Here is a 24,996-nt window from a genome sequence, read left to right on the forward strand (position 1 = left end):
CTGTTGGGAGCAAGTCCTTTTCATCCTTTTTTGCAGGGATATCCTTGCACTTGGCTGTCCTATTTCTTCTGTGTATGCCCCTAGTGAGATGCATATGAGAAGTGAGTGTTCCCTGACCTCCAGATTTAGCCCAGGCATTATATATTGCTAAGCCAGACCAGGATCAGGCCAATGTAATCCAGGCTGTTACCTCAAGGAGCAGTGCAGCTAGTTGATTCTAGCACTGGAAAGAAAATGTTGCATGCACTGATGGAGGCTCTGCAAGCAGTAGCATGTTGACACTGTGGAAAATACAGACAGGCAAAGACGCACTGCTTCATGTAGACCAAGATGGAAATGTGCAGCACAGCAAACAGCTAAATTAATAATAATAATTTACTGCAAATCAAAAAGATTATTTTATTATGCCTCACATAAATGGGAATGAGACAAACCCCTCCTCCTCACCAAGATGCAGTGTCTCACTGTGTCCATCTGTCTCCCTGCCTCCATTTCTTACGTTTTCAGAGAAATGCAACACAGCAGTATATTCTGCCAATACAGAACTGAACTACTGCGTTGAGATTACCGACAGAACCTGTTCCCAAGCATACATGACTGCTGAAACATGGCAGATGCTGGATGAGTTGTGTTTTAGATGACTCATGGGTTTTCTGGAACAAGAAAAAAAAAAAAAACATTTAAAACTATCTTGCTGAGCTTATCAGAAATTCTTCCACAATCCCAAAGTTAGAAAATAATTTCACACTGAAAGCTTTTTTTTTCCAGCAGGGAAGTCTGTAAATCACACTGTGACTGTCAATCTGGCAGCACACACCTACCTACTGCTACATTAATTACATTTCCCTACAATTAACTCCTCATTTATCCAGTTTTAATTAACCATGAAATTATGGCTCCTTCCTCTTTGGAGGTGGCACCTCATCTCCTGGTGTATTTCGGTCTCTTCCTGAATGTAGATTTGCTCATTATGACTATGAAATTCTGAAATGGAATAGTGGCCCTGCTGCGGCTACCCTTGTAACTGCAGGAAGGGAGTTTGTGTGTACATGTGTGTGCTAAGAGTTAGTCAAGGACAAGGCCAAGGGCGGAAGGAGGAGGGCGATGTGTGTGCGCGTGTGCGTCAGTATGACTCAGTGCAGCGGCGTTCTTCTGTTATCACACACTGTGGGGGAAAGAGCTTTGTGTTCTCCTCATCCACACACACACACACACACACACAGTCGTGATTCCATAACTTCAGGGGACATTACATTTTCATTTCCTGGAGACTTACCCTGACCCAGAAAATACAGAGGTCAGTTCTCCACATATATATGACCCCACTCCTCCTCCCACTACACACACACACACACTGGTAATCTTCAAAACATCTTCATAATTCACTGTGAATAGCATTTCAGCAAAGGGGCAATTTGAAATTGCAGTGTGGAACTCCTGATGGTGTTGGCTTATGCTGACTTTGTTTAATTTGATTTTTGTCAACTCAGTTATTCTATACCTTGAATATAGTCAAATTGTTTGAGGCAGTTTAAAATAGTTTTAAACATATTCTGAAGCTGTGATCATTGTATCAACTTCCTTATAGCTATTTTCAGATATTCTTATAAACTATTGTTGTTCTGTCTGTCAGCATCCATACAAACCGACATGTCATTTCCACCTGGTTGGAAAGATGTCATGCTATTCAATAGCCTGTTTGAACTTCAATAGTTATGGCTCAGTAGGTCTCTACCACCTATTGGAACCTATTAGAAGTGGGATTACATTTAAAGCAGACAAGTACTTTTTTATGTTTAGCCATTTAAAACGACTTGGTTACGTTTAGACATTACAATGTTTTACTTATGTTTAGACATAAAATGATTTGGTTATGTTTAGGAAAACACTGTGAATTTCATTACATCTGTCTACAAGCACCACGGGTCAGTATGTACCATGAGTGCACATTAATCCATAATAACAGTCTCATTAACTACTTTAATATCAGCGCTAATGCTGCTAATTGCCATTGAATGCCAGCACTCATTGCCTCCAGTAGGTGTAGTAGGGCCCTACTGACCTATATGTATGGAAATGATGTACATGGATAACACTTACTCAGTAGAATGACAACAGTCAAATTAGCTGTCATTTCGTTTGGGGTTTTGTATCAGAGTACAGGATATTGTGTCTCTGTATGGGCTTTTGTGGTTTTGGTCAGCCAAAGGCCTGTTTTCTTGGTTGCACAACCAGAGTAACACAATAACCAATGGTATCATCCCCTCCTAAACTGTTTGTAACACCAGCTCTGCACTTTGCTTATTTAGAGAGCTGAGTGTTTGCTTACTTCAATTCTGAGCCTCTCACACAATGACTATGACATTTCCTCTTGGGAGATGATTTTGTGTCTGAGCCATAGAGTTCCCTTCTGCTATAAAAACCAGAGCAACGTGAGCACCGCTTGCCCTTTTAAAAGAAAGGTGTTTTCAGTTTTCATCAATAAACCTTGAATTAGACTAATTATTAGGAGTGTTCAAAGGAGTGTACCTTATTGAAAGCAGATGCAATTATTTTTTCTAAATGTCAAACTGTATCTCTAATGAGGTGAAGAGTAGCTTAATGGAAAACAATGTTTTGTAAAATGCAAAAAAAAAAAAAAGGCTGTATGTGCTATTAAGGAAAAGTAAGAACTCCCTTAATCTTTTCTGCGTACACTATGTAAATGATGATTCATCCATGAAGTCAATTCCTCCTGTCTTCCTTCCTATAGAGAAAAAAGGAAATGGAGATGACAGACTAATATAGTAAAATGCAATGGCTAGCCTAACTGAAAGTGATTGAGTGGTGCTGAGAAACTGAGTACTATAACTGAGCACAAAGCAAAAAGCAAATGGTTTTTAAAAGGCTCTATAGTAAGTCATTGTAAACTGGCAGCTGGTGTATCCAGTTTGTGCCCAGCATTCTTAATAATAGTGCCAAGATGTTTTAAATCACAGGTTTACATTCGTAATTAGTTTGGCTGTTTTCCAAATTATTTTTGACAGCAAAGAAAGATATATGCGTTAACAGTACACGAGACCACTCTTACATAACAAATGGGTTAAATCAACCTTCATTACATTAGATTTTAGTCCAGCTGATATTAATTCAAACCTCTTTTAATTCTTTTTCATTTATATGTTTTTCAACTCAGTGCCATATAAACACATAATTCACTGCAAAAACATCCTGCCAACATGGATATCTGTATCAGGCTATTCAATAGTTGTGTGGACATAGCACTAAAAATCAAAAATCTCAGCCTCATTGTGTCACTAGAAGAAAATATAGTGGATCACCAAAGTCAGTAAAGACATAACTAACTGATTACTGGAGTGTCCCAAACTATGCAATAACAAATTGTACATATACTGAATCTAGACCAAAAAAATATTCACTTGGCAAAATATTAGCACGTGGTCACAGCTACAGGGTTTGTTAGAAAAACACTGAGTGAGTCCCTGAAGCATAACAATATACAAGTGGCCCAGGGGAACCTTAAGGTCTGGAGTAGTAAATACCAGCTTAAATGAACAGAGCAATATCCTTTTTTTGTAACAATTTTTTGTAACATTTCTTCTACCTTTAGAGCCCTGCTGCTATTATGGATAATAACTCTAAAGGTGGAGGCTAGATAGCTGTTTTTATCAATTTTAGACATGAGCATTCTGACTTCCAATAATTAATATTCCACATTAGTGCTACTTTTTCTGCATTACTGAAAAGATGGTGCATCACTAGCTATGTGCTATACTGTATATACTTCCATGTGTCCATCCCCATAAGGTTTTCTGTTCAAAACCTCGTTAGGCAGTTTTAATTAAATTTAATTAAATGAGCTAAATTTGAAATATATTTCACATATTTCTCCAATTACACTACACTGCCAGTTAGTAGCACATAGGTACTATAAGGCTTATTGGAGAACGTCAATGTAGAAATATAGTACTATACTAACAGAAACCACAATGCATACAGTATATTATGAAGATGAATAGGGTCATCTCAGTTTGTCTCAAGACTATTTGTATGCATTGATAGCATTAGGGGTGCACATCTGGTAGAGTGTACCAGGAATGGACATCTCAATGGAGTTTACTCATCCTTCCTCATCCTCCACTCTGAGTAGTAGCCCTTCCTTAACCCAGCCTATCCAGCAGGGCACTGTTTCCTCTTTTTACTCTCACTTTCATTGCAGGGCAGGTTGGTCTGTGTCCTCTGCAATCTTTGAGAATAATAGGTTTGGTGCAGCTTGCACAGATGGAGGCCCAGGGAGAAGTACACACTCAGCCACACTGGCCCCACTATCACCCCTTAAAACAAATAGGACAGAAGATTGATTTGCATCCCACTAGGCTCTAAACACTTTAGGCGAGGACTTTTGCACCCCTCCCCTCATTTAAAGCAGAAGCATTACAGGTTAGTGTTTAGCTGTTTTGCTAAAACACTATACTTTCTTTTTAATGCTGTTCATCTGACATGTTTGATTAAATCCTGCTTTTAAAGTTACCAAAATGAATGAATGTCATGATGATGGCTCTGATGTGTAATTGATAAGATGTAACTGTGTTTTTATAGGGCAGCAATGAGGGCGACGTGGACAAGAATAAGTGCTGCACGCTGTGTAACATGTCCTTCACATCAGCAGTGGTGGCACAGTCACACTACCAGGGTAAAATCCACGCCAAGAGGCTAAAACTGCTACTGGGGGAGCAGCCTGCCGTCATAACCAAAGGTATAGCTCCTTGTTCAAAATGCACTGTTGGTGTACATGATAGAGAAACTACAAGTTTATTGAGAAGGAAAATTATGGGATGCCATATGTGTTGACAGTGTTTGGACGTGTTAGATGATCTTAAATAATTTGTAGCACATAGTTTAGACTGAATGTGCTCTTTCTGCATTCCACATCTCTCCCTTGTTTCATATATCTATAATTTATTTACACCGGTGATATGACCACCTGCCTAGCTGTGTACACAGGAGTCAGTGCAGCAGTAGGTTGGCACTTGTGTCACTCTGCAGCTCACTGTGCATCTTTGTGAATCTGTTTGCTTTGATACTGTCAAGAAGAGAAACACACATTTGTCTATTCACTGAAAAACATATCAAAACAGTGAAAACTGTGATATGAGGACAAGTTAGAGATCAGTTTTTAAACTAACTTGGCCCCTGTCAGAGCCACTCACATCCTTACACTTGACTGTTTCTCCTGCTTCCAACACATCAGCATCAAGGATTGACCTGCTGCTTAATGTACCCAAGATGCTGGCAGATAATCAGAGTTACAGTGTTACTTTAGTAATATTGCACATTGAAACTTTAAGGAAACATTTCATATCTCGTATTCTATATTCTATATATTCTATGTGAGACAACCTTAATCTCTCCCTCTGTTCCACAGTCTCAATATATGTAAGCAGCTCATGAACTAAAGATACTGTGCTTGTTAGATCTAATGGATATGTTTATCACATGGAACCCGAGTAATTTATGGAAGCAATACAGTAACATATATACTCTATGAAGATTATCCTTTTTAAACAACTACATCCAGCATACTATATTACACTTCCAGCATTGTCCAGCAGTACTCATTCCATCTGCTTTGGTCCTGGTCCTGACACTGAAATCATAAATCATTGATACACCTCACTTGGTAAAAGTAGCTTTATTTTGGGAGGAAAAGAAACAACAAAAAGGGATTTTCTGGGAAAAGAGATTAGCAAAAATTGTTTAATCTGAGGCATCACAAGATGTTTAACTACAAAGAAAAAACACATATACAAATGAGTCTGTTTTTAACTCCCAGAGCTGTAGACTCTTAGTCTTGTCTATAACAATGTTGCATGTTTTTATTGTTTGGGCCAGTTGCAACTTACTAACAGTAGCCCAACAAGCTGGTGTAGTTGGCTGTGTGCCTATGCGTGTGTTCTTTAGATTTAATCACCAACTGCTCTTTACCTTAGGGTGATTGACGTCTTCTGTTGTTGTAATCCACTGACAGACGCTCACCCTGAATCTACTTACAAACTGGCAGCTGTGAGAATAATGAGTGAAGGTCACAGGGGGGCACAGAGAATGAGAAACACAGTAAACATTATACTTTCAGATTGTTCCGGAGCCCAGCACGTGAGTCGACAGTGAGCAGTGTGGACGTAAAGGGTTCAGCCCTGAGCTTTGTTTGTTTACTGAGGCTTTTTGGCACTCCAATAATGAGTCATTTATATGCACTTCACAACTATGTGTTTTACTTTGTGCTCTCACATATCCCTCACGATTACTCCACTTTTAATTTGTTGGAGGTTTTCTGTCAACAGATAAGGCAGTGCATTTTCTTAGTGCTATTATCTGAACTCTCCTGTCTTCTGCTGAATTCATCCTGCATTAGTTCTGTGCCTCAGCCACTGCAGCAGTTTTTCCTTCTAAAATGGTAGGATTGAATCAGTAGATTGACACACAAACCTCTTGTCTTTCAGTTAATGTTTGTCAGCCCAAGCCTTGAACCCTCTGGATGAAAAAAACACTAGCACCAGAATGGTTTTTAAACATATAAAGTAGGAATGAAAAAGTAAACTCTGCAAAGCTACAGCCAAATATGAAGGCTACCCATCAGTATTTTGCAATGCTAAAACAAGTAAGTACATATTCTCTATTTCTGAAATCGAAGAAATAACAGCAAGGCCTTAGGTTATTGAAGTCAAGCAGAAACACTTCAGGACCAAATGTTCACCAAGTGCTTCTGCATGATCCTTCTTCTGCTTCCTGTCTTGCATTTAGAGCCCACCATCTATCTATCATTATCTATCAATCATTCTTTGCTCCTGCTTAGACTGGTTGAAATATTTATGTTTTCACTGAGTGATTGAAACATGCCAAACTGAAGTTTTTATTTAGTCTCAGTACAGTGTTCCTAAACTAAGACACAAGGGGAAACACATTTTCACAATATCACCAAAAAGTACTCATCTGGACTCTATGTTGTGTCTTCTGTGAATTAAAGCAGGATTCTAATAAAAGTTTTTTCATGTTTATCTAGACCAACAGTAATGGCTTTCACTGACAGTTTTTCTTAACTGAAATTAAAAGCAAACACTGTGACTTCAATCCCCAAAGTATCAATGCATCAATCTTCACTCACAGCTGAGACAATGGTTCAGAGTTACTGCTGCTTAGACTAGTCATATGGTAAAGTGATTTTATATATAATTTATTATCTCAAAAAGGTATAGTTCTTAAGTCCTTTTAAACAAGTAGTCTAAAGTGAAGCTAAGAATCTGAAGCCTACAGTGAATGTTATGTCAACCAATATCCCACAATTTAAAAAGAAAAGAACATAAAATATCAGCTGTGAGCGCATAAAAAATATAAAAACATGTTTGAACGGTGATGTACTATTTACACTATTTGACTGAGTTTGTTCTTTGCTTTCTAAGAAGTCTGACTGCAGTGGGATGATGGAGTGCTCAGTTACGGCCCTTTGCTATTTGCTCTCTTTGCCACGTCAGTGACAAACACAGCTATTAAGCGTGCCATCTGTGGCCACTGGTTCAGAACAAAGCCAACTCTGTGCCATGCTAAAAGAGGGGGTGACACAACATCAATTGCACTGGCACCCAGAAAGCTAGTAGGACACTGAGGAATCACCTTTCCAGCTGACAAACACATCAGTAACAGAAAATTCTGCTGTTTGCAGCTGCTAATGTTAAAAATCTTTGTGCTGAGATTCAGCAACTTCTGACTTCTGATTATTTTCATCATTAAAAATTTAAAGTATAGAAATTTAATGTTGCCCTCTTTAGAATAGAAATACCTAAAACTGCATTTAAAACATCAAGGGACAATAACCTCTTCATTAATGTATACCAGTATATTTTATTCTGTCAACACTATAAATTGTTACATTTTTTTTTCCTCAAAAGGACAAGGCTGTGACTGTCCAAGCGACCCATATTCAAGCTGAAGTAGCAGAACTGCTAGCTTTGGACTTAGCTTGTTTTATCCTTGGAACCAGTAATTTAAAGCACCTCTAGTGTACAGCCACCCGGATCCGTCACAAATAGAAAATGTCAGGAAGATAAATCCAGGGGACCAGGAGGCTTGGGCTATTGATTTTTACATAAGTAACGTCAGCGGACTGCCCAAGTTCCTGTGTTGATCCACCTGCCTCTCGAGACCTACTATTGTTTCAGTCTGCTGTCAGCCAATACACAGTTGCAAAAACTCAAGCTTGCCAAGCATTTATTTCCTCACTCAGCCCAAACACCAAACATTCATGCAGGTGCTACTATTAAAAAAGTTTCAATAAACACTGATGGGAGCACACAGCATTTCAGTTGTCATGGGAGAGCCTCATAAACTTACTTGATACATTTCCCCCTTTTAAACAGGTGGTGTACATCATCCTTGTGGGTCCACAACAACCATCCAAAACCCACGATAAACATTTTAAAACTGCGCCATCATCAAACTGAAATCATACTGTTGAAAAGTCCTGTGTATGCAGTTATTCTGCATTTCAGATTAACTTTTTGAACATGCAAGAATTTCATCTGATAGCTAAAATTATTGTTTGTTTTTCCCAACAGGCAGATTATAACACATAGCTTCTATGAGCTGACAAGTAACTCTTCCTTGCCCTTTTACTTAGACACCGTTATGTTAATGTGATTTTTTTCACTGACCCACATAGCACATGCTCATCTGCATTTAGTTCATTCTCAGTATTCAGTATTGTAATGTATTGCAATTTTAAAGCTCAGGCACTTTGAATGAATGTTAATTTGTCATTAGTGTTTTATACAGCCACATTTTCAATTTCCTTATGGGTTCCACATGGTTTCCTTTAGCCATAGACTATATTCACATTCTGGCCAGTTTCCAATTGTCTGGGCCATAAGCATAATAGCTCCCATGAATGTCATTCATTTAACATCTGCAGCTTAATGTGGGGATATTTTTTCCCTGCACTGATTTAGTAGAAGATGATTTTGAGAATTCCAGGACTAAAATGCAATATGGCCATGGTGTTTTTCCTTCACAGGAACCATTAAACTCCAAATGTTTCAGCCTGTTAGCCAGCAGTTACTGTCTAAATGCAAGCAATAACATTTAAACAGGCCTGTATTTTGATATAGCCCCCTGTTTCCCTGTTATTAGGCTTCAGACCTCTTAACATTTTGCACACTTTATTGCATTGCAGACTTTTCTTTAAATTGTTACAAATTTTCCATTTTTCCCAGATATGGACTCAGCTGTATTTTAATTAAAAGTCAAAATTTACAATCCCTCATTTACAAAAGTATTCAGGAGTGTTATGGCAAATTGCGGTTAGATATATCCTGTGTCACTTTTCATTTAAAGAAATTGCAAATTGAGGGAGTAGTGCAAATGCAGATACACAAGTCTGACAGATGGAGTTGAACACTCTTAATATACAATAAACAAAGTTTACACTGAGTCCAGGTAAACACAATAAGGCAGGGACAAAAAGTCAGCGTCCAAACATGGATCAATAAAATGCAATCAGTCCAAAAGCAGCAATGAATCCAGGGGGAAACAGACAAGAGGCAGGGTCCAGTAATGCAGGCAGACTCCAATAATGAGTTAGTAATACAAACAGGGAACACAGGAAGAACACAACAACAGGTGGCTGGAACGCTTAGGCTCTGGCAAGCACATAGGACAGTCTGGCAGAGAAAACCCACAGGTATACAGTATATGGAATGGTGGTGAGTCAAACAACAAGGCTAGGATTGAGATTGTGACACCTTATTTCATTTGTGCTGGACATGTGTGTAGAGCCTCTTAATTTATGACAGGTTGAGTTGACTGGACATACACATGTAAAAAAAATTGCATTTATTAATTTATAATTGTGTTTACAACACAATAAATTTTGCAGAAAGTAAAGTGGTTTAAATGCCTTCCAAAGTCCAAAGTGTCTAATGGGCTAACTGCACCATTCAGACCATTTTAAATTTTCATGTATCCTGCTCAAAAATAGAACACTTAAACATCAGATCTTAAATTAAAAATCTTTACTAAGGTATGTTCTACAATTTGTCCAGAAGAAATGACATGACAATGGTCATTGGAAACCAGAATCATCAGCCCATGGAGGACTGTATTTAATATCACACTGAACTCAAAGTGAAAAACTGAGATCACAGGATCATATAGGTTGGGTCAGTTTCATTACAGCAACTCATAATGTGACCCAGAAGTGTGTATGGCCCCTGTGTGGGTCATTTTCAGATAATGCACTTGTAAAACAACATCTGGGCTGCTCCAGATGAGTCAGTGGATGGGGTCCTGGGGAATCTCCTTCCAGACCTGGACCAGGGCATCAGTGAGCTCCTGGACAGTCTGTGGTGACTGTGGTGTTGGATGCACCAAGACATAATGTCCCATAAGTGCTCAACTGGATTTGGGTGAGTGGAATGTGAGGGCCAGTCAATGGCACAGAGGAACCACCTGATCACATGAGACTGAGCACATTCCTGCACCAGGAGGAACCCAGGGCCCACCAGACCAGTGTAAGGTCTGACAATCGCTATGGGGACTCCATGCTGGTACTTCACAGCAGCCAGGGTACTGTTGACTGTGATATGGACGTCGACGTGGCTCTTCAAGGTTATGTCTCCCCAGACCATCACTGACCCACCACCATGCTGGACAAACTGCTCTCCATCATGGACAATTCTTCACACCCACTTCACCAGATCATAGAGAGTCGGAGGAGCTCATTCTCCAACAGACTCATCCAGCTCCACTGTCACAGTGAATGGTACAGGACTCTGTTCATACCATTCTCCATCCTTCTGTTTAATAACTTCCCCCATTTGCAGCAGATGACTCCACCATCCTCCACCACAGGCTCTTCTGTGGTGTTGACTATTTATGTTTGTATATAGTGTATATTTACTTCTGTGTGTATATTGTACACATTCAAATGTTGTATTTTCTGCTCATATTTTTCTATTCTATTTTCATTTGTATTAATAGTTTTCAAGAGTGTCTGTATGTAACTGAGCTACTGTGACCAAGGAATTTCCCTTGTGGACCAATAAAGTTTATCTAATCTAATCTAATCTAATCTAATGCTCTATGAAGTTACAGTCAGCATACTGTTCACCTTCTCCAGACTCTTTCATGCCTGTCACATGTGCTCAGTGTGATCTTACTTTCATCTGTCAAGAGAACGGAGCACCAGTAGCTGACCTGTCAAATTGTGGTGTTTTCTGGCCAATGCCGATTGAGCTTCATGGTGCTGGGCTGTGAGCACAGAGGACGTTAAGCCCTCATACCTTATACAGTGTGTTACTGAGAGCTTGGTCAGAATCATACACACCAGTGGTCTGTTGGAGGTCACTTTGTAGGACAGTGTCCCTGTCCAGCTCTCCTGGTGTAACAGCCGGTCTCCTGGTATCTCCTCCATATTCTTGAGATTGTGCAGGGAAACACAGCAAACCTTATTGCGACTACACGTATGGCTGTGCTATCTTGAAGTAACTGGACTACCTGTGCAACCTGATTGGCCTGCAGGTACTGCCTCATGCTACCTGCTGTGACAAGGACAAGAGCAAAAAAGCCTGAGAAGAATCAGTCAGGAAGAATAAGGGGAGAACATTTGTCTGTGACCACCACATGTAAAACCATTCCCTTTTTGGGGGTTGTCTTACTTTTGCGTCTTCATTGCACCGGTTGTCACTTTCATTTGCTTCAAAGCAGGAGAAACTGATTCACAATCACTAAATAGACAGACTTATATGTTGAAGTGCTTTTTGAGCAGTTGAATTTATGTTTTGTGAATATTTGCTGGCATTTTGGTATAGAGCAGCAGCTCAATTCTAAGATCCTCATTAAGTTGGAGCCATAAATGTTTCTTATAGGACAAATGTCATTTTGATGATCCTAACTGTCATACTAACTTCGTTCAGTACCATCACCAGGTCAAATATTTTGTTCAGCACTTTGTTTTCTTTCCAAATATCTGTAAAACTAATGAAATACCCTAATTAGCCAAGTTGCCAAATTTTAGCATGGTAAATAACAAAATCCTGGCTTTATCATCGTCCTGACCTGATGTTCACACCACTGTTCCAGTGAAACTTCACTTCAGGCATAGCTGATATTAGCTTCTAAAATATATATACACAGTATATGTAGACTGTTAGTGTACACTTTACACCATGAATGACCAGCTGTGTAGGGGCAAGAGAGGGTTGTATGTCTCATTCTAGTTGTCATTTTACATCTGTTGCCTAACTATTTTTCTATGTCAGTTCTGCTGTGAACACCCCAGTGCATCATTATGAATGCCTTCCAGGAGGAACTGCCTGAAAATATGTGCCCTTATCCCCATATTTAAATGATTAAAAAGTTATTTAGCAGAGCTACCTGCTCAGCATCAGAAGACTAAATGCAGGCAATGCAATAACTTGATATTTTTACATTATTTTCACTTTCTGTTGCCTTGCCTCTTGCTCATTCTTACTGTCTTTGAATGTGTCATAGCAGCTCCAGTCAACTGCAATATGATAGTTTAATTGAACTCCAGCAGTAGCAGTCATATAAAATAATTAAATTGATAACCTGTGATGATGCAAATTTTTATTGTCAATAGAAATTTGCTTAGTAAGTATATTCCTTCGTCTTGTCTTTTCTATTTCAAACTTTTTAAATCCTAAAGGGCAAAATGTGCTTGTTCAGTTTTGTGAACTGAGTAATAATACTTCCGTATGGAGCTGTTTTGTTTTCCTGTGTTTCATGGCTGTACAACTAGCATAGGTTCCTACCCTCATATCTGAAAATATACAAAAATGTTTGGTTTGTGTCCTGCACATCATTGTGTCCTATAGAGCCAGCCTGGGTTTTCAGGCCACAGGGCGGTAGGGTGTGTGAAAGCCCAAAAGGAAGCAGCAAGAAATAACTACATGAATTCAGAACATTTTGATCCCCTTTTTCTCCAACACATTGAATTTCCTCAGATTTATAACTCTGTTCATGCTAAATAGGTCTACTTTGTACTGATTTTCTGTTGGCATACAAATGCCATGCAAGGACAGGCTTTGGCATTTAATCACAATGCAGTGCTAGAAACTAATGCAGGCGAAATGATGTGTTCCACTTCAGCAGAGAAATAAAATGCTACATTTGTGTGGCAAATGGAAACTGCATTTCTTTTAGCCTTTAGTGGATGAGAGGTGAGAGTTGGTTTCTACGTCATACTGTAGATGTGAATTTAATGGATTTTTAGTTTTCTTTTATGACCTTGGCTGGATGAGTAAACTCTTCACACAAAGAGCTTCCTATAGCACAAAACAGAGTAGACTAAGTACATATGAAATAGCTTTTAACCGGCAGCTACCTACACAGAACACCATAGTGTACAATCCAAGCACTCTCAAGGTGCTCTGCAGATGTCATGATCATCAATATATCCCCAACAAGAGCTATAGAGTAGCTTTTGTTTATGTAATGCTACATTTTGAAATGTAAGCTTTTCATCATCCCCCTGCAGATAAACACTATGAGTGATGTCAGTATTATGACTAATTTCTGCTATAGAAAATGTCCCTACTGAAGGACCTGAATCACTTTAAATTCCAAGCACTTGTGAAGAAATGAGAGTTCCTGAGTAACCTTAATGGCACATACTGTATCTGCTGCAGTGTTCACAATGACAAATGAAACCTACATCAGTCCTCTAAATTACAGGATGTCCATAAAGTTTCTTTACAATTTAAAAAATATATTACAAAGGCAATTGATGAGATATCTTATGTACTCAGTGGTTATAAGGCAAAAAAAACCTTTTGTAAACATTTTGTAATAATTTCCACATATTTATCTGTTCATTTGCTTTTGTAATAATCTTTTTAAATTGTTAAGAGACTTTAGGGACACCCTCTATAACAGCCCCAGCATAGCCCCATCCAAGAACAAGTTGCTTTTGACATACTCAATCCTGTCTGAATTCCTTTATTTGGCTGCTGTTTCTATTATTCTCCAGCTGAAGCAGCACATCACATCCTCTGAGCTAACATACAGTATATTCATTTACCACAAATTCCATTGCCCCATCAATAGTAAGCTCCTAAATGGCACACTCAAGAAAAAAATCTCTTGCACCCCTTGTGATGTCTAGATAGGCATTACATTTCTAGTAATATGTGTGGGCCAACAGCATGATAAAAAATAGGAAGAAAAAAAAAATCACATAAAAAAGAACATTAAAATAATGTCCAAATGGGAATGAAAAAGCCATTATACTTACTATAATGAATCTCACTGTATAAATCTGGAATTTCAAGAATAGCTTCCCTTTATGTAAAGAGCAGAAACACTATTACTGTCAATTCCTAGTGTCATTTTAGGAGGTTCAAAACTGAAGTGCCTCATTCACAATGTGCATGTAGTGATTTGGCAGTGTTAGCAGTCTGCACCAATTGGACTGACTATCTTGAAATTTGGTATAGAGATCCATTGTTAGAGGACAGACATGCTGACTTTGTAGACCTGCACCCACCCACAGTATAGTGCCTCAGTGAGTCCTAGCACTGTGCTCTTCTGAACTGAGAGCTCTGATGTTGTTCCTGGGATCTGTTGGAGCCACTCTCCCAGTTTGGGGGTTACAGTCCTGAGGGTGCCGATTACCACAGGGACCACTGTTGCCTTCAACTTCCACATCTTTTCTAGCTGTTCTTTCAGCCCTTGGTATTTCTCAAACTTCTTGTGCTCCTTCTTTCTGATGTTGCTTGGGATCGCTACATCTACCACTACGGCTTTCTTCTGCTGTTTGTCCACCATTACTATGTCCAGTTGGTTAGTCATCACCTGTTTGTCAGTCTGTATCTAGAAGACCCACAGGATCTGAGCTCGGTCATTCTTCCACCACCTTTGAAGGTGTGTCCCATTTTGACCCTGGGACCTCCAGCCCATACTCGGCACAGATGCCAGACACTTGGTTATGGCGTTCCATGTAGTGTATGCCCTGCCTGCTAGCATCTTACAACCTGCTGTTATGAGCTGGATTGTCTCAGAGGCATCTTTGCAAAGCCTGCACATGTGTGTGTGTGTGTGTGTGTGTGTGTGTGTGTGTGTAAAAATAAACAAACATATATATATTTTATTATTTCTCATACCTTTGCTATCAGCCAGTTTGCACCCCTAACAGTGCCCTGGTGCCAGCAGCTTTTCTCCAGTCTGCCTTTGCCAGCAATTACCTGCACCACACATCTATTTGATTACAGGTCATGTCAAGAGTCTCAGTGGCTCTCTTCTGGTTGGGAACACATTCAGAGATAATTGTGACTAATGGGTCAGTTCTGGTATTGAGCTTTGTGGCTATGGAGTGAGTAAAATTGCAAACTCATGCTGGACCCTGCCACATCCTGCCTTTTGGTTTTGACACATGACATACAACAGTATGTAACTGCTGAAGAGTAAGTGGGTGATAGCCAAGTGTTGTCTACCAGTGGAGTTATAAGTGGTGCTCAGGATCATCCAATTTTAATTTCATTCACATGAACACACAAATGAGAGAAGACCTAAAAATCATTTTTCTCTACCAGCTTCTAAATTTGTAGCTGTGAAATACCTACACTGAAAACTAAAACTAAATTTAAAATTTGCATTGCATTTTTTTTATTGCAGTACCATACTAACTCTCAAAAGGAAACAGAGACAAATAACATATTGTAATGCTGTAGTGTGCTGGATTGCTTCAGTCTTTTCTTCAGACCTCTCATCCTTGCATTTTGTCAGTTATCACAGCGCCTATCAGGCCAGTGAACCACTGTAGTGTGTGTATATGTGTGTGTCTATATGTGTGTGGCCTCTGACTAACTAGCTGCAAGGCTGCCATTATAAAATGTGGCATGTGTACTGTGTACTTGACATGATGATAATAAATCAAGACCATGAAGCTGGGATGATTCGCACCATGCTCTACTTCTTCCAAAATATGGTCTTCTCAGACATCAGTGCCAGAAAAATATTAAGGCTGCAGAAAAACGCTGCATTCTTCGTAGAGTGGTTTGATTGTGCACTCTGATAGTGCGTCTGCTCTGTGTGTCCAAAGCTCCAAAACTCATGTATTCGTCGCTGTGCAGCAAAATAAGGCATATTTTGCCTTGTTGATGGTTAAACCTGTAATATAGAGATGCAAGGGCCTTTTTACTGAGTTTAAAGTGTTCTTTACACAGCAGGTGCCACACCGAGCTGACACCATCTGCCTCTTGCCACTTTGAACTGAGCTCATTGAGATCACACAGGGGCATTAAACAGTATGTCTCTAATGATGCTCTAAATGGAAGGAAAGGGCTGCAATCCTTTTTTTTTTTCCTGGGTTATATATGAGACCAGAGAGCCACTCTGCAATAATGCAGCCTGCTATGAATGAGGAGTGTGCTGTCTAGATTGAAAAGTAAAGACTTTAGGTAAAACTGGCAAGCTGCCTTTAACGCTAGACTTAAAACCTTCCTTTTCGACAAAGTGTATAGTTAGGGCTGGCTTCAGGTAACCCTGAACCATCCCTTAGTTATGCTGCTATAGGCCTAGACTGCCCGAGGACCATCGGTGCACCTAGCTCCCCTACCCTAACCCCCCCCTTTCCCTTCCCCTCCCCTCTCTTCTCTCCTCCCACCTCATGTATATTCCACCATTGAATGTCACTAACCTTGTGCTCTCTCTCTCCCCTAGTTTGTGCTCTCTCCCTCCCTCTCTCTCTCTCTCTCTCTCTCTCTGTACCTTCAGCAGGTGTCCCTGGTCCTGGAGCTGTATATCACTGATGTGCAGTTACTGGCTCCACCAACCTGCAGTGTCTATTTGTTGTTTATTGTTGCTGTTCTTTTCTCTCTGCTCTATCCACTCACCCCAACCGGTCGAGGCAGATGGCCGCCCAAACTGAGCCCAGTTCTGCTGGAGGTTTCTCCTTCTGTTAAAGGGAGTTTTTCCTCTCCAATGTCGCCAAGTGCTGCTCATAAGGGAATTGTTTTGTTTTTTTTTGTTTGTTTGTTTATTTTTTTGTAAAGTGCCTTGAGATGATTTGTATTGTGATTTGGTGCTATACAAATAAATTGAATTGAATTGAATTGCTAGACAAATGCTCAGGACACTGTGGTGAAAGCAGTGATGAAATTTGAGTGTGCTCACACTTTGGTGGAGGAGAATACGGTACACAGAAGTCATGCTGATGATGATAAATGTGCTTTGCTCGGATCTAGTACTCATGTTTCTTTAATTCCTGAATATTTGCAAAAGTATTGAGTTTCTCCAGTTGGTTTCTCATTTTCTCTCAATTTGTGGTCATCTTTGACTAATAAATCCTGTTTTGTTCATTCCTTTTTTTTCAAAGGTAGGGTACATATCTATATCTTAGAGAGACCTGCTATGGTTGAGGTGAGCAGTGAGTATACAGAAAGCAGGACTTTGACTCTGGAGACTCAGGTTTGCATTCTGTGTTTACTTGCTGTTACAAACCACAAGAAAATGCCATGGCACTCTGCGGTTCCCTTTGCTACAGTGTCTTTCAAGTCATTGTTTTGGATTTATGGCCTGAACTTCACTGTTATGATTCGGTGACAGCACAAAAATCACATCTGTGTATCTGTCTGACCTGGCATAATATGGCACCAGGTTTGAACAAGGAATGCAAAGGTTTGCAATATAAAAGACAACATCTCTCGTTCTACTTCATCTTTCTTTCTTTAAACTGTCACAGGTTTCAAAACGTTATACAAGAGCAGTGCTGAATTGGTGCAGTACTCTTTTAAAATGATCAGTAAAATCAGGCCTAAATGTTACTAAATGTTTCAGTTTTTCTCAAGTGGTTTTTATCTTGCCCACTCCAGCACCTTGAAATCTCAAATGCTTCCCTGAATATAAAGAGACACCTGTGTGTAGTAGGAGATATTAGGTGTACCTAACATATCAAATAAATATACTTTGTGCGTGAAAATGGCATTTGGACAAAGAAAATAAAGTATCTCCAAATAGCTGCTGTTGCTGTTTTAGATCTGTTGATTTTTGCTGATATCAGTGATGTGAGAGGCCAATTTTAGACTGGTGCTACAAATGGCACAACTGCAGTTACAGGAGTCATGAAGGTGCAAGTGAGATAATTTTAGAGAGCTCTGTGAATTTTACATTCCCTGAGGTAATGTTAGGATTTAACTGTTCTACAGTAGTTTATCTTCTGATCTGCTCCTGAATTGTTCTTGCAGTAAAAAGCCTTACAAATCTGTTCACTCAATGCAGTTCATAATTCACTACAAAGACAGTGAGAAGATGGCAGTATTTTCAGTGTATAGGTCAGGAGGAAACACGTTTCATTATCTAAATGAGTCATGTGGGTTGTTATATTTACCAGTATACACCAAGTTCAACATTTTGGAGATACAGTCACAACTACAACAAGTGTGATGTGTGTGTAAATGTGATTTGGGCCTGAACACTGATTGAACCAAATCAGACCAAGTCTATTTGAGTCAGCTGGTGTTAAAAATATAGTGTGTAAACATTCTGCTCTAAAATCCAGTTGCTGCCAGTCATTCATATATAAATATTTTACAGATTTGTGTCTGAGTCTGAATCTCAATTTAGTTTTAGTATTTAGAATAATATCTTTGTCATCTCCACAAACTGTTAATATTTCACCTTCTTTGAGTTTCCTACAGCCTCTAAATTCAGCCCTGTCTGGTCTGCTTGGTGAATGCCTGAGTGTTTTTGTTGAAACCAAAGAGTCATGCTTTAATATCTCATATGCTAGAGATATCTAAACAGCTATGATGGAATATCAGACTTTTAGCTATTTATATATTACAAGCTACTGACGAGCAAAGAGCAGGTAGATTGCTTACTGTACTGTTGGTGGTGCGCCTTTAATCTGAAGCTTTGTGGTTAGGATGCTTATAGCATGGCTGGTGTGTTACTCCTTGGATTCAGTTGCTGATTTTATGGCGGATGCACACCCCTTCCTCTGAAAACTACTTTACTTTTAGCAAGGCATTAAGTCCAGAACAGCTCTAGGGCCGATGTTCTGTAGCTGACCTCTGACCTACTTCAATAAACAACTGTAGGGATTAAATTAAGTTGATCAGTTTAATTGAAGGGGTCACAATCACAGTCTCCAATCATACATGCTAGCCAGATGTTGTGGATGAGAGCATCAGCCAGCTGCTGAGTGTTAAATGAAATGTTAAAGTAAACTCTGTTGTGCTAATGGCTGAGCCCTGATTCTCTGAAGAGCAGCGCGAACTGCTGACAGCTGAGTTTCTATACATACTCTCTCTCCTATGGTTTTCATGGGAGCAGCCATTTTGAAATGTTGACTGGTGTAATGGAACGCAATGGGACAGCACTAAATGTTGACTTAGGGTGGGTGGAGCACTGGAGTGTTAAAAGTGATTAGGCTCAGTACAGTTTTGTGTCAGGGAGCACTCGGTGCAATGCGGCACTCGTTTGGGGTTAATGCTGTCATCCATGCGAGAAAGCACAAGTGGGCAGCCACGAGAAGAGCATGCTCTTTATTGCATTTGCCAAGCAGGATTTAGGTTTTCTTCTCACAACACTGAATGGAGCTTGTTATTCAGAGGGCTGCAGTAGGAGGGCCACAGTCATTGTTACATTGCAGCTGATCAGTGCTCATTAAATTCCTTACATTTTGCTCTGTCTGCTGGCTACAAATCTCTAATTTAAACGCCAACTTGTGCTTTGAGGCAGGGCTGACATGCTGTTAACAGTCTGCATTCTTGGTTTAAAAAAATGGTGCCATAACTCACTTTAACTCAAAATATTACCATTTTGGCCTGTCATGTTCACATTAGGCATGTTAAATGTATACAAGCCAACTATAATTCTAAAACAGATTTTAACTCAAAGATGGAAACAATATGCCAATATGCACAGTAGCAGAATAATGTGCTACTAATGAAACTGGTCATTAAAAATATAAGTCACATGGGTAACAGCATATATATGTCAAGTCTAACAACAGAAAATACAAGAAAAAGACACCTATGCTGTATGTTATAGATCATCTGCATTCCCTTTTAACTGGTGACTTTTGTTTGGTCTTTGGTTGTCTAATCACAGCAGGTACAGTATTCAAACAGGAAGACAGAATCTTGTAATCCATGTGAATGTCTTGTCCTCTCTTCCTTGTGTTGTGTGTCATGTCTGAATGTATTTTTAGGTTCTGTGTAATTTTTTAAATACAAAGTCATATATATGAATTATAGAGGCGTTCATTTATCTAAGTCAAACCTTGAGGTCCTGCACTTTTGCTGAGAATGCGGCACATGTTTGAATGTATTTTTCATTATTAAAAATCAGGGTAGAACCTCTGCCTCCTTATGTACTATAAAACACTTGTAGGACCTCAATTTAGTGTTTTGTTGTTGTTTTTAGAGATGTCCTGCAGTCCTGCAAAGAACTCCCCAGAAACGTCTCCCATGACCTCCCTGCGACAGCGGCGTGACTCAGATCGCTACTGCCAGCTATGCAATGCCTGGTTCAACAACCCTGGCATGGCCCAGCAGCATTATGATGGCAAAAAGCACAAGAAGAATGCTGCCAGAGCAGACCTATTGGAGCAGCTGGGCAAGACCCTGGACATGGGAGAGATGAAAGGTATGGAGGCATGGCTGAAGTCATATGTGGTCATATGCTACTTTGTACTCTGAATTTTGCACCTAATTTATTCTCAACAACAATTAACACATCACTGTTATTTAAATAAAAACTGTTTTGTTTGATATGTAGCAATCCAGAAAATTTGGTTGACAGTCTACCATTTTTATGGAGTCAATGGATTGAATTGAATGGGCAACAGTTACACAGCAAAAAAATACATCTATAGTCAAAAAATCCAAGTACTGCCCTATAAGAAATATTTGTGCACAAAAATGACAGCCTGATGTTTGGTTTTGAAGCAATCTCTCTGGGCCTCGTGGCCTCATTGTCACTGAAACAGCATGACACCAAAACAATGAGCAGAAAGATACTAAACCGCCCTGTGGTGGAGTGTGTACAATCAGTGATACTACGTTCACATTTTTTACACTTCATAGTCACAAAAATATTAGAGCACTTTATAGGTCAGTCACTATAAATATCTACTAGCTGTATGAGTATGAACATTTGATATTTTCTGTTCTAGCAATTGGTCACTGTCAGACAACAAGTAGATATGAGAGGATGTTGAAGTGGTAATTCTTGTCTTGTCTGCAGTGGGTGTGGCCTCTTTAGTGATGAGCTCCTGTTAATAATATGACAGGTGATATATTGATCAGTGATAGAGAGCTCCCTTGCATTCAGAAAGAACTGAGACTATAGTTGTCTACTATTGAAGTGAAAGACAGCCCTCTGGACTGGAGTTTGACTCCATCTTGAGTCCACCAGTCACAAACTTAATTTTACCAAAGAGGAGAGAAGGCGCTTGGTTATCATCTCCCACTTACATTATGTCAATAACAATTACCCAGTATTATTCCAGCCAGTGAAGGACCAGCTGCCAAAAGAGCAGAAGAAGCCCAGAGGTGTTGTAAAGGGCATCAGTGCGTGGCCATACCGAATGGGCGAAACAAATCCTCACAGACGGATGGACCCTTAACTTCAGGCCTGACTGGTTCTTTATGCCTTATAGGTGTGCTGGGGCTGGTTGAGGGCAAATTGAGTGGTTGCAGTCAGTCCAGCTTTGTCTTATTGGCCAGTGAGATTTTGAGCCACTGTTGTCTAATTCAAGTACAGTACATTTTTGTCCACATTTTGTTCTTTCTTTTGTAGCAAGCCAAACCAATCATAATATTTCTATAGAACTAAAATTCTATTCCAAACGTTAGCTGAATCAGTATATACAGTAGATGCAGTAAACATACCTTCAGGCTTACATCTAAATATGTATGTAGACATACAGTGCTGTGAAAAAGTGTTTGTATCTGTTTATTAGAGCCATTCAGGGGTGGATTTGCTGCTGTATCAGGTGCACGTGAGCTTGACGTCACAAATTGATTGCTGGACAATCTCCTTCAGGATTTTGTGGTAGAAAGCAAAATTGATGGTTCCATCAGTTATGGCAAGTTATTCAGGTCTTGAACTGAAAGCAGCCCGACCATCACACTACCAGCACCATGTTTGACTGTATGTATCTTTTTATGAAATGTTGTGTTTTAGGCAACATATAACAGGATGCACACCTTCCAAAAAGTTAAACTTTTGTCTCATCGGTCTCTTTCTTATTGTTGAATCATGAACACCTTAACTGAGACAAGTGAGGCCTGCAGTTCTTCAGATGTTGTTCTGGGTTCTTTTATGAGCTCCTTTTATGAGTCGTCGTTGTGCTCTTGGAGTAATTTTGGTGGGACGGCCACTTCTGGGAAGGTCCACCACTATTCCGAGTTTTCTCCATTTGTGGATAATGTCTCTCGCTGTGATTCGCTGGAGTCCAAAAGCCTTAGAAATGGCTTTGTAACCTGTTACAAACTGATACATGTCAGTTCCTTTGTTTCTCATCTGTTCTTTAAATTTCTTTTTATTTCTTTTTGAGATCTTTTAGTGTGCTTCACTTTGTCAGACAGCTGCTCTTTAAGTGATTTCTTCATTCAACAGGTCTGGCAGTAATCAGGCAAGTGAAATTTAAATCAGCTTTCTAAAAAATGTTAATCATGATTTAGGAAGAGGGGGCAATTACTTTTTCACAGGCAGGTTTGGCAGCTTTTTTCCCTTAATAAATGAAATCATCATTTATAAACTGCTTTTTGTATATGCTTGTCTTATCTAATCTAATATCTGTAATATTAAAATATGATCTGAATCATTTAAGTGACAAATATGCAAAAAAATTTAAAAAATCAAGAAAGATGCAAATACGAGTTCACTGCAGGCCCCATTTACAGTTGTCCTTTCAAATCTCTTGAATCTGGATAAAAGTCACATAAAACTTAAGACACTGCTATTTATTTACACTTACTGTTGGAACATATGTGCATGTCTGTTGGTCAGATTGCAGTCCACTTTGGTTTTCCTGTCTGTCAGGGTCATACTTCCGTCCATGGTGGTGGTAATGCACCTGAACATGCTCTGTCACTGATGAAAACAAAAGGCACAAGAAGAGTAAGTTCTGCACTTTAGCAGATTAATTAGTACAGTAATAGTAATCTAGTAGCTATCGATGATAATAAAAAAGATTAAAGGTGCGGGAAACAAAATTTGTGGTTTTTTAGAGCAACCATACTGATTTTACTGATTTTTTTCCCCCTGTATTCATTTTGTGATTCTGCACCAAAAGCTACTGTCCAGTTCTAATTTAAAGGCATCCTTATCGCCGGACTCATCTCTTTGCCAAAATTCCTGTTTTTACAGTGTTAAGAGGAGATACAGTCACCACCATCAACAGTGTGCTAGAGGCACTATTCAGCACTTGGGCTGTTGAGTGTTTCTCTCCAGCGATTATCAATTAGTAATGAAGTGGCAAATCATCCTATCAGGCAAAACCAGTGCTGTGAGCCTGTGGAGAGGGGAATGGGACCGCAGCAGGCGGGATAGGGAGAGGAGGCATGGAGATGCTGCTACTGCCGGGAAGCACATCCTTCACAGCTTCTACTCAGACCACTATTTTTTCTCTGTCACCCTTTTGACAATTTTGTCTCTCCTCTTTGTCCATCCCATTTGCCATTCCCTGTCTATCAACTCCAAAACCCACCACACACATTTCTCAAAAATGTGTAGTGTGGCACGAAAGATTGCTATGTGATGAAATGTTTTGACAATTCCCATAAAGGAAGAGGTGCTGTGGTATAGAGATCTGATTATTGTTGTGTATAAAGGAGTGTTGCTATATACAGAGAGGCCATTAGCACTGCACTGCTGCTTACACTGTAGAGGTCCTTCTGGTGTCAACTGTGCCTGCAACCCACCCAGGTCATGACCACTACATGAAAAAAGGGCTTTGGTTTTTTATAGCTTTCAGCATATTTAGACAGTGTACTGTATAATTGTAATCACCAGACTATCTGAGATAATGTACTGTAGCCTTACTTTGCAGCATACTGTAAAATTGATTTTACTATTAATCTGATCTATCACATGGCTTAAAGTCATTTTGCTCAAACTAACATTTTACTGCAAATAACTACAGTTTCCAAAATCTGCAGTGGTCAGTTAAATGGTTGTATTGGTGCTCACTGTTCAAATTTAATTATTGCCAATAGTGTTGATATGAGATGTTTCATTTACTGTAATAATGAAATGCAAATGGAATTTGTGGTAGACAGTTGATTAAGATGTTGGTCTGGGCAGATTGTGCAGGTACATTTTCCTGGTTATCGCTGCATTATTAGTTTTCCTGAAATTAAGACAAGTCCAAGATAAGCTTGGAGTCAGCCAGAATCTCCAACTTTAATTGCAATATTTGCACATATTTTGAACTCATTACTTCTGAACTTTTATTTCAGCAGCAATAGAATGAACAGATCTGACCTTTTCTATTCCTACGCAGATTCCTGTCCTTCATCTCTGGCATCTGCAGATACATATGACTAATTTTATACCAGTGCTTTCTTTACCATCCATCCATCCATCCATCTTCTTCCACTTATCCGGGGCCGGGTTGTGGGCGCAGTAGCCAAACCAGGTTTGGATACTTCCTCCAGCTCCTCCTGGGGGACACCGAGGCGTTCCCATGCCAGCCGAGAGACATAGTCCCTTCAGCGTGTCCTGGGTCTTCCCCGGGGCCTCCTCCCGGTGGGATATGCCGGGAATACCTCCCCAGGGAGGCGCCCTGGAGGCATCAAGAACAGATGCCTGAGCCACCTCAACTGACTCCTCTCGATGTGGAGGAGCAGCGGCTCTACTCCGAGCTCCTCCCGGGTGACCGAGCTCCTCACCCTATCTCTAAGGGAGCGCCCGGCCACCCTGAGAAGGAAGCTCATTTCAGCCGCTTGTATCCGAGATCTTGTCCTTTCGGTCGTG

The 24,996-nt window shown here is 39.8% G+C and overlaps 1 protein-coding gene across 1 annotated transcript in view; it reads left to right on the forward strand.

The window, feature by feature from the left end:
* The window catches only part of zmat4a (zinc finger, matrin-type 4a), a 139,465-nt gene that overhangs the window by 84,874 nt on the left and 29,595 nt on the right, over nucleotides 1-24,996 (forward strand). The window contains exons 4-5 of the mRNA XM_026321838.1: nucleotides 4,600-4,756; nucleotides 20,437-20,658. Coding sequence (XP_026177623.1) covers nucleotides 4,600-4,756; nucleotides 20,437-20,658 — 379 coding nt within the window. The remainder of the gene's footprint in view (nucleotides 1-4,599; nucleotides 4,757-20,436; nucleotides 20,659-24,996) is intronic.

The sequence above is a fragment of the Mastacembelus armatus genome, chromosome 9 (genome assembly GCF_900324485.2).
Source record: "Mastacembelus armatus chromosome 9, fMasArm1.2, whole genome shotgun sequence".
Classification (NCBI taxonomy): Eukaryota; Metazoa; Chordata; class Actinopteri; order Synbranchiformes; family Mastacembelidae; genus Mastacembelus; species Mastacembelus armatus.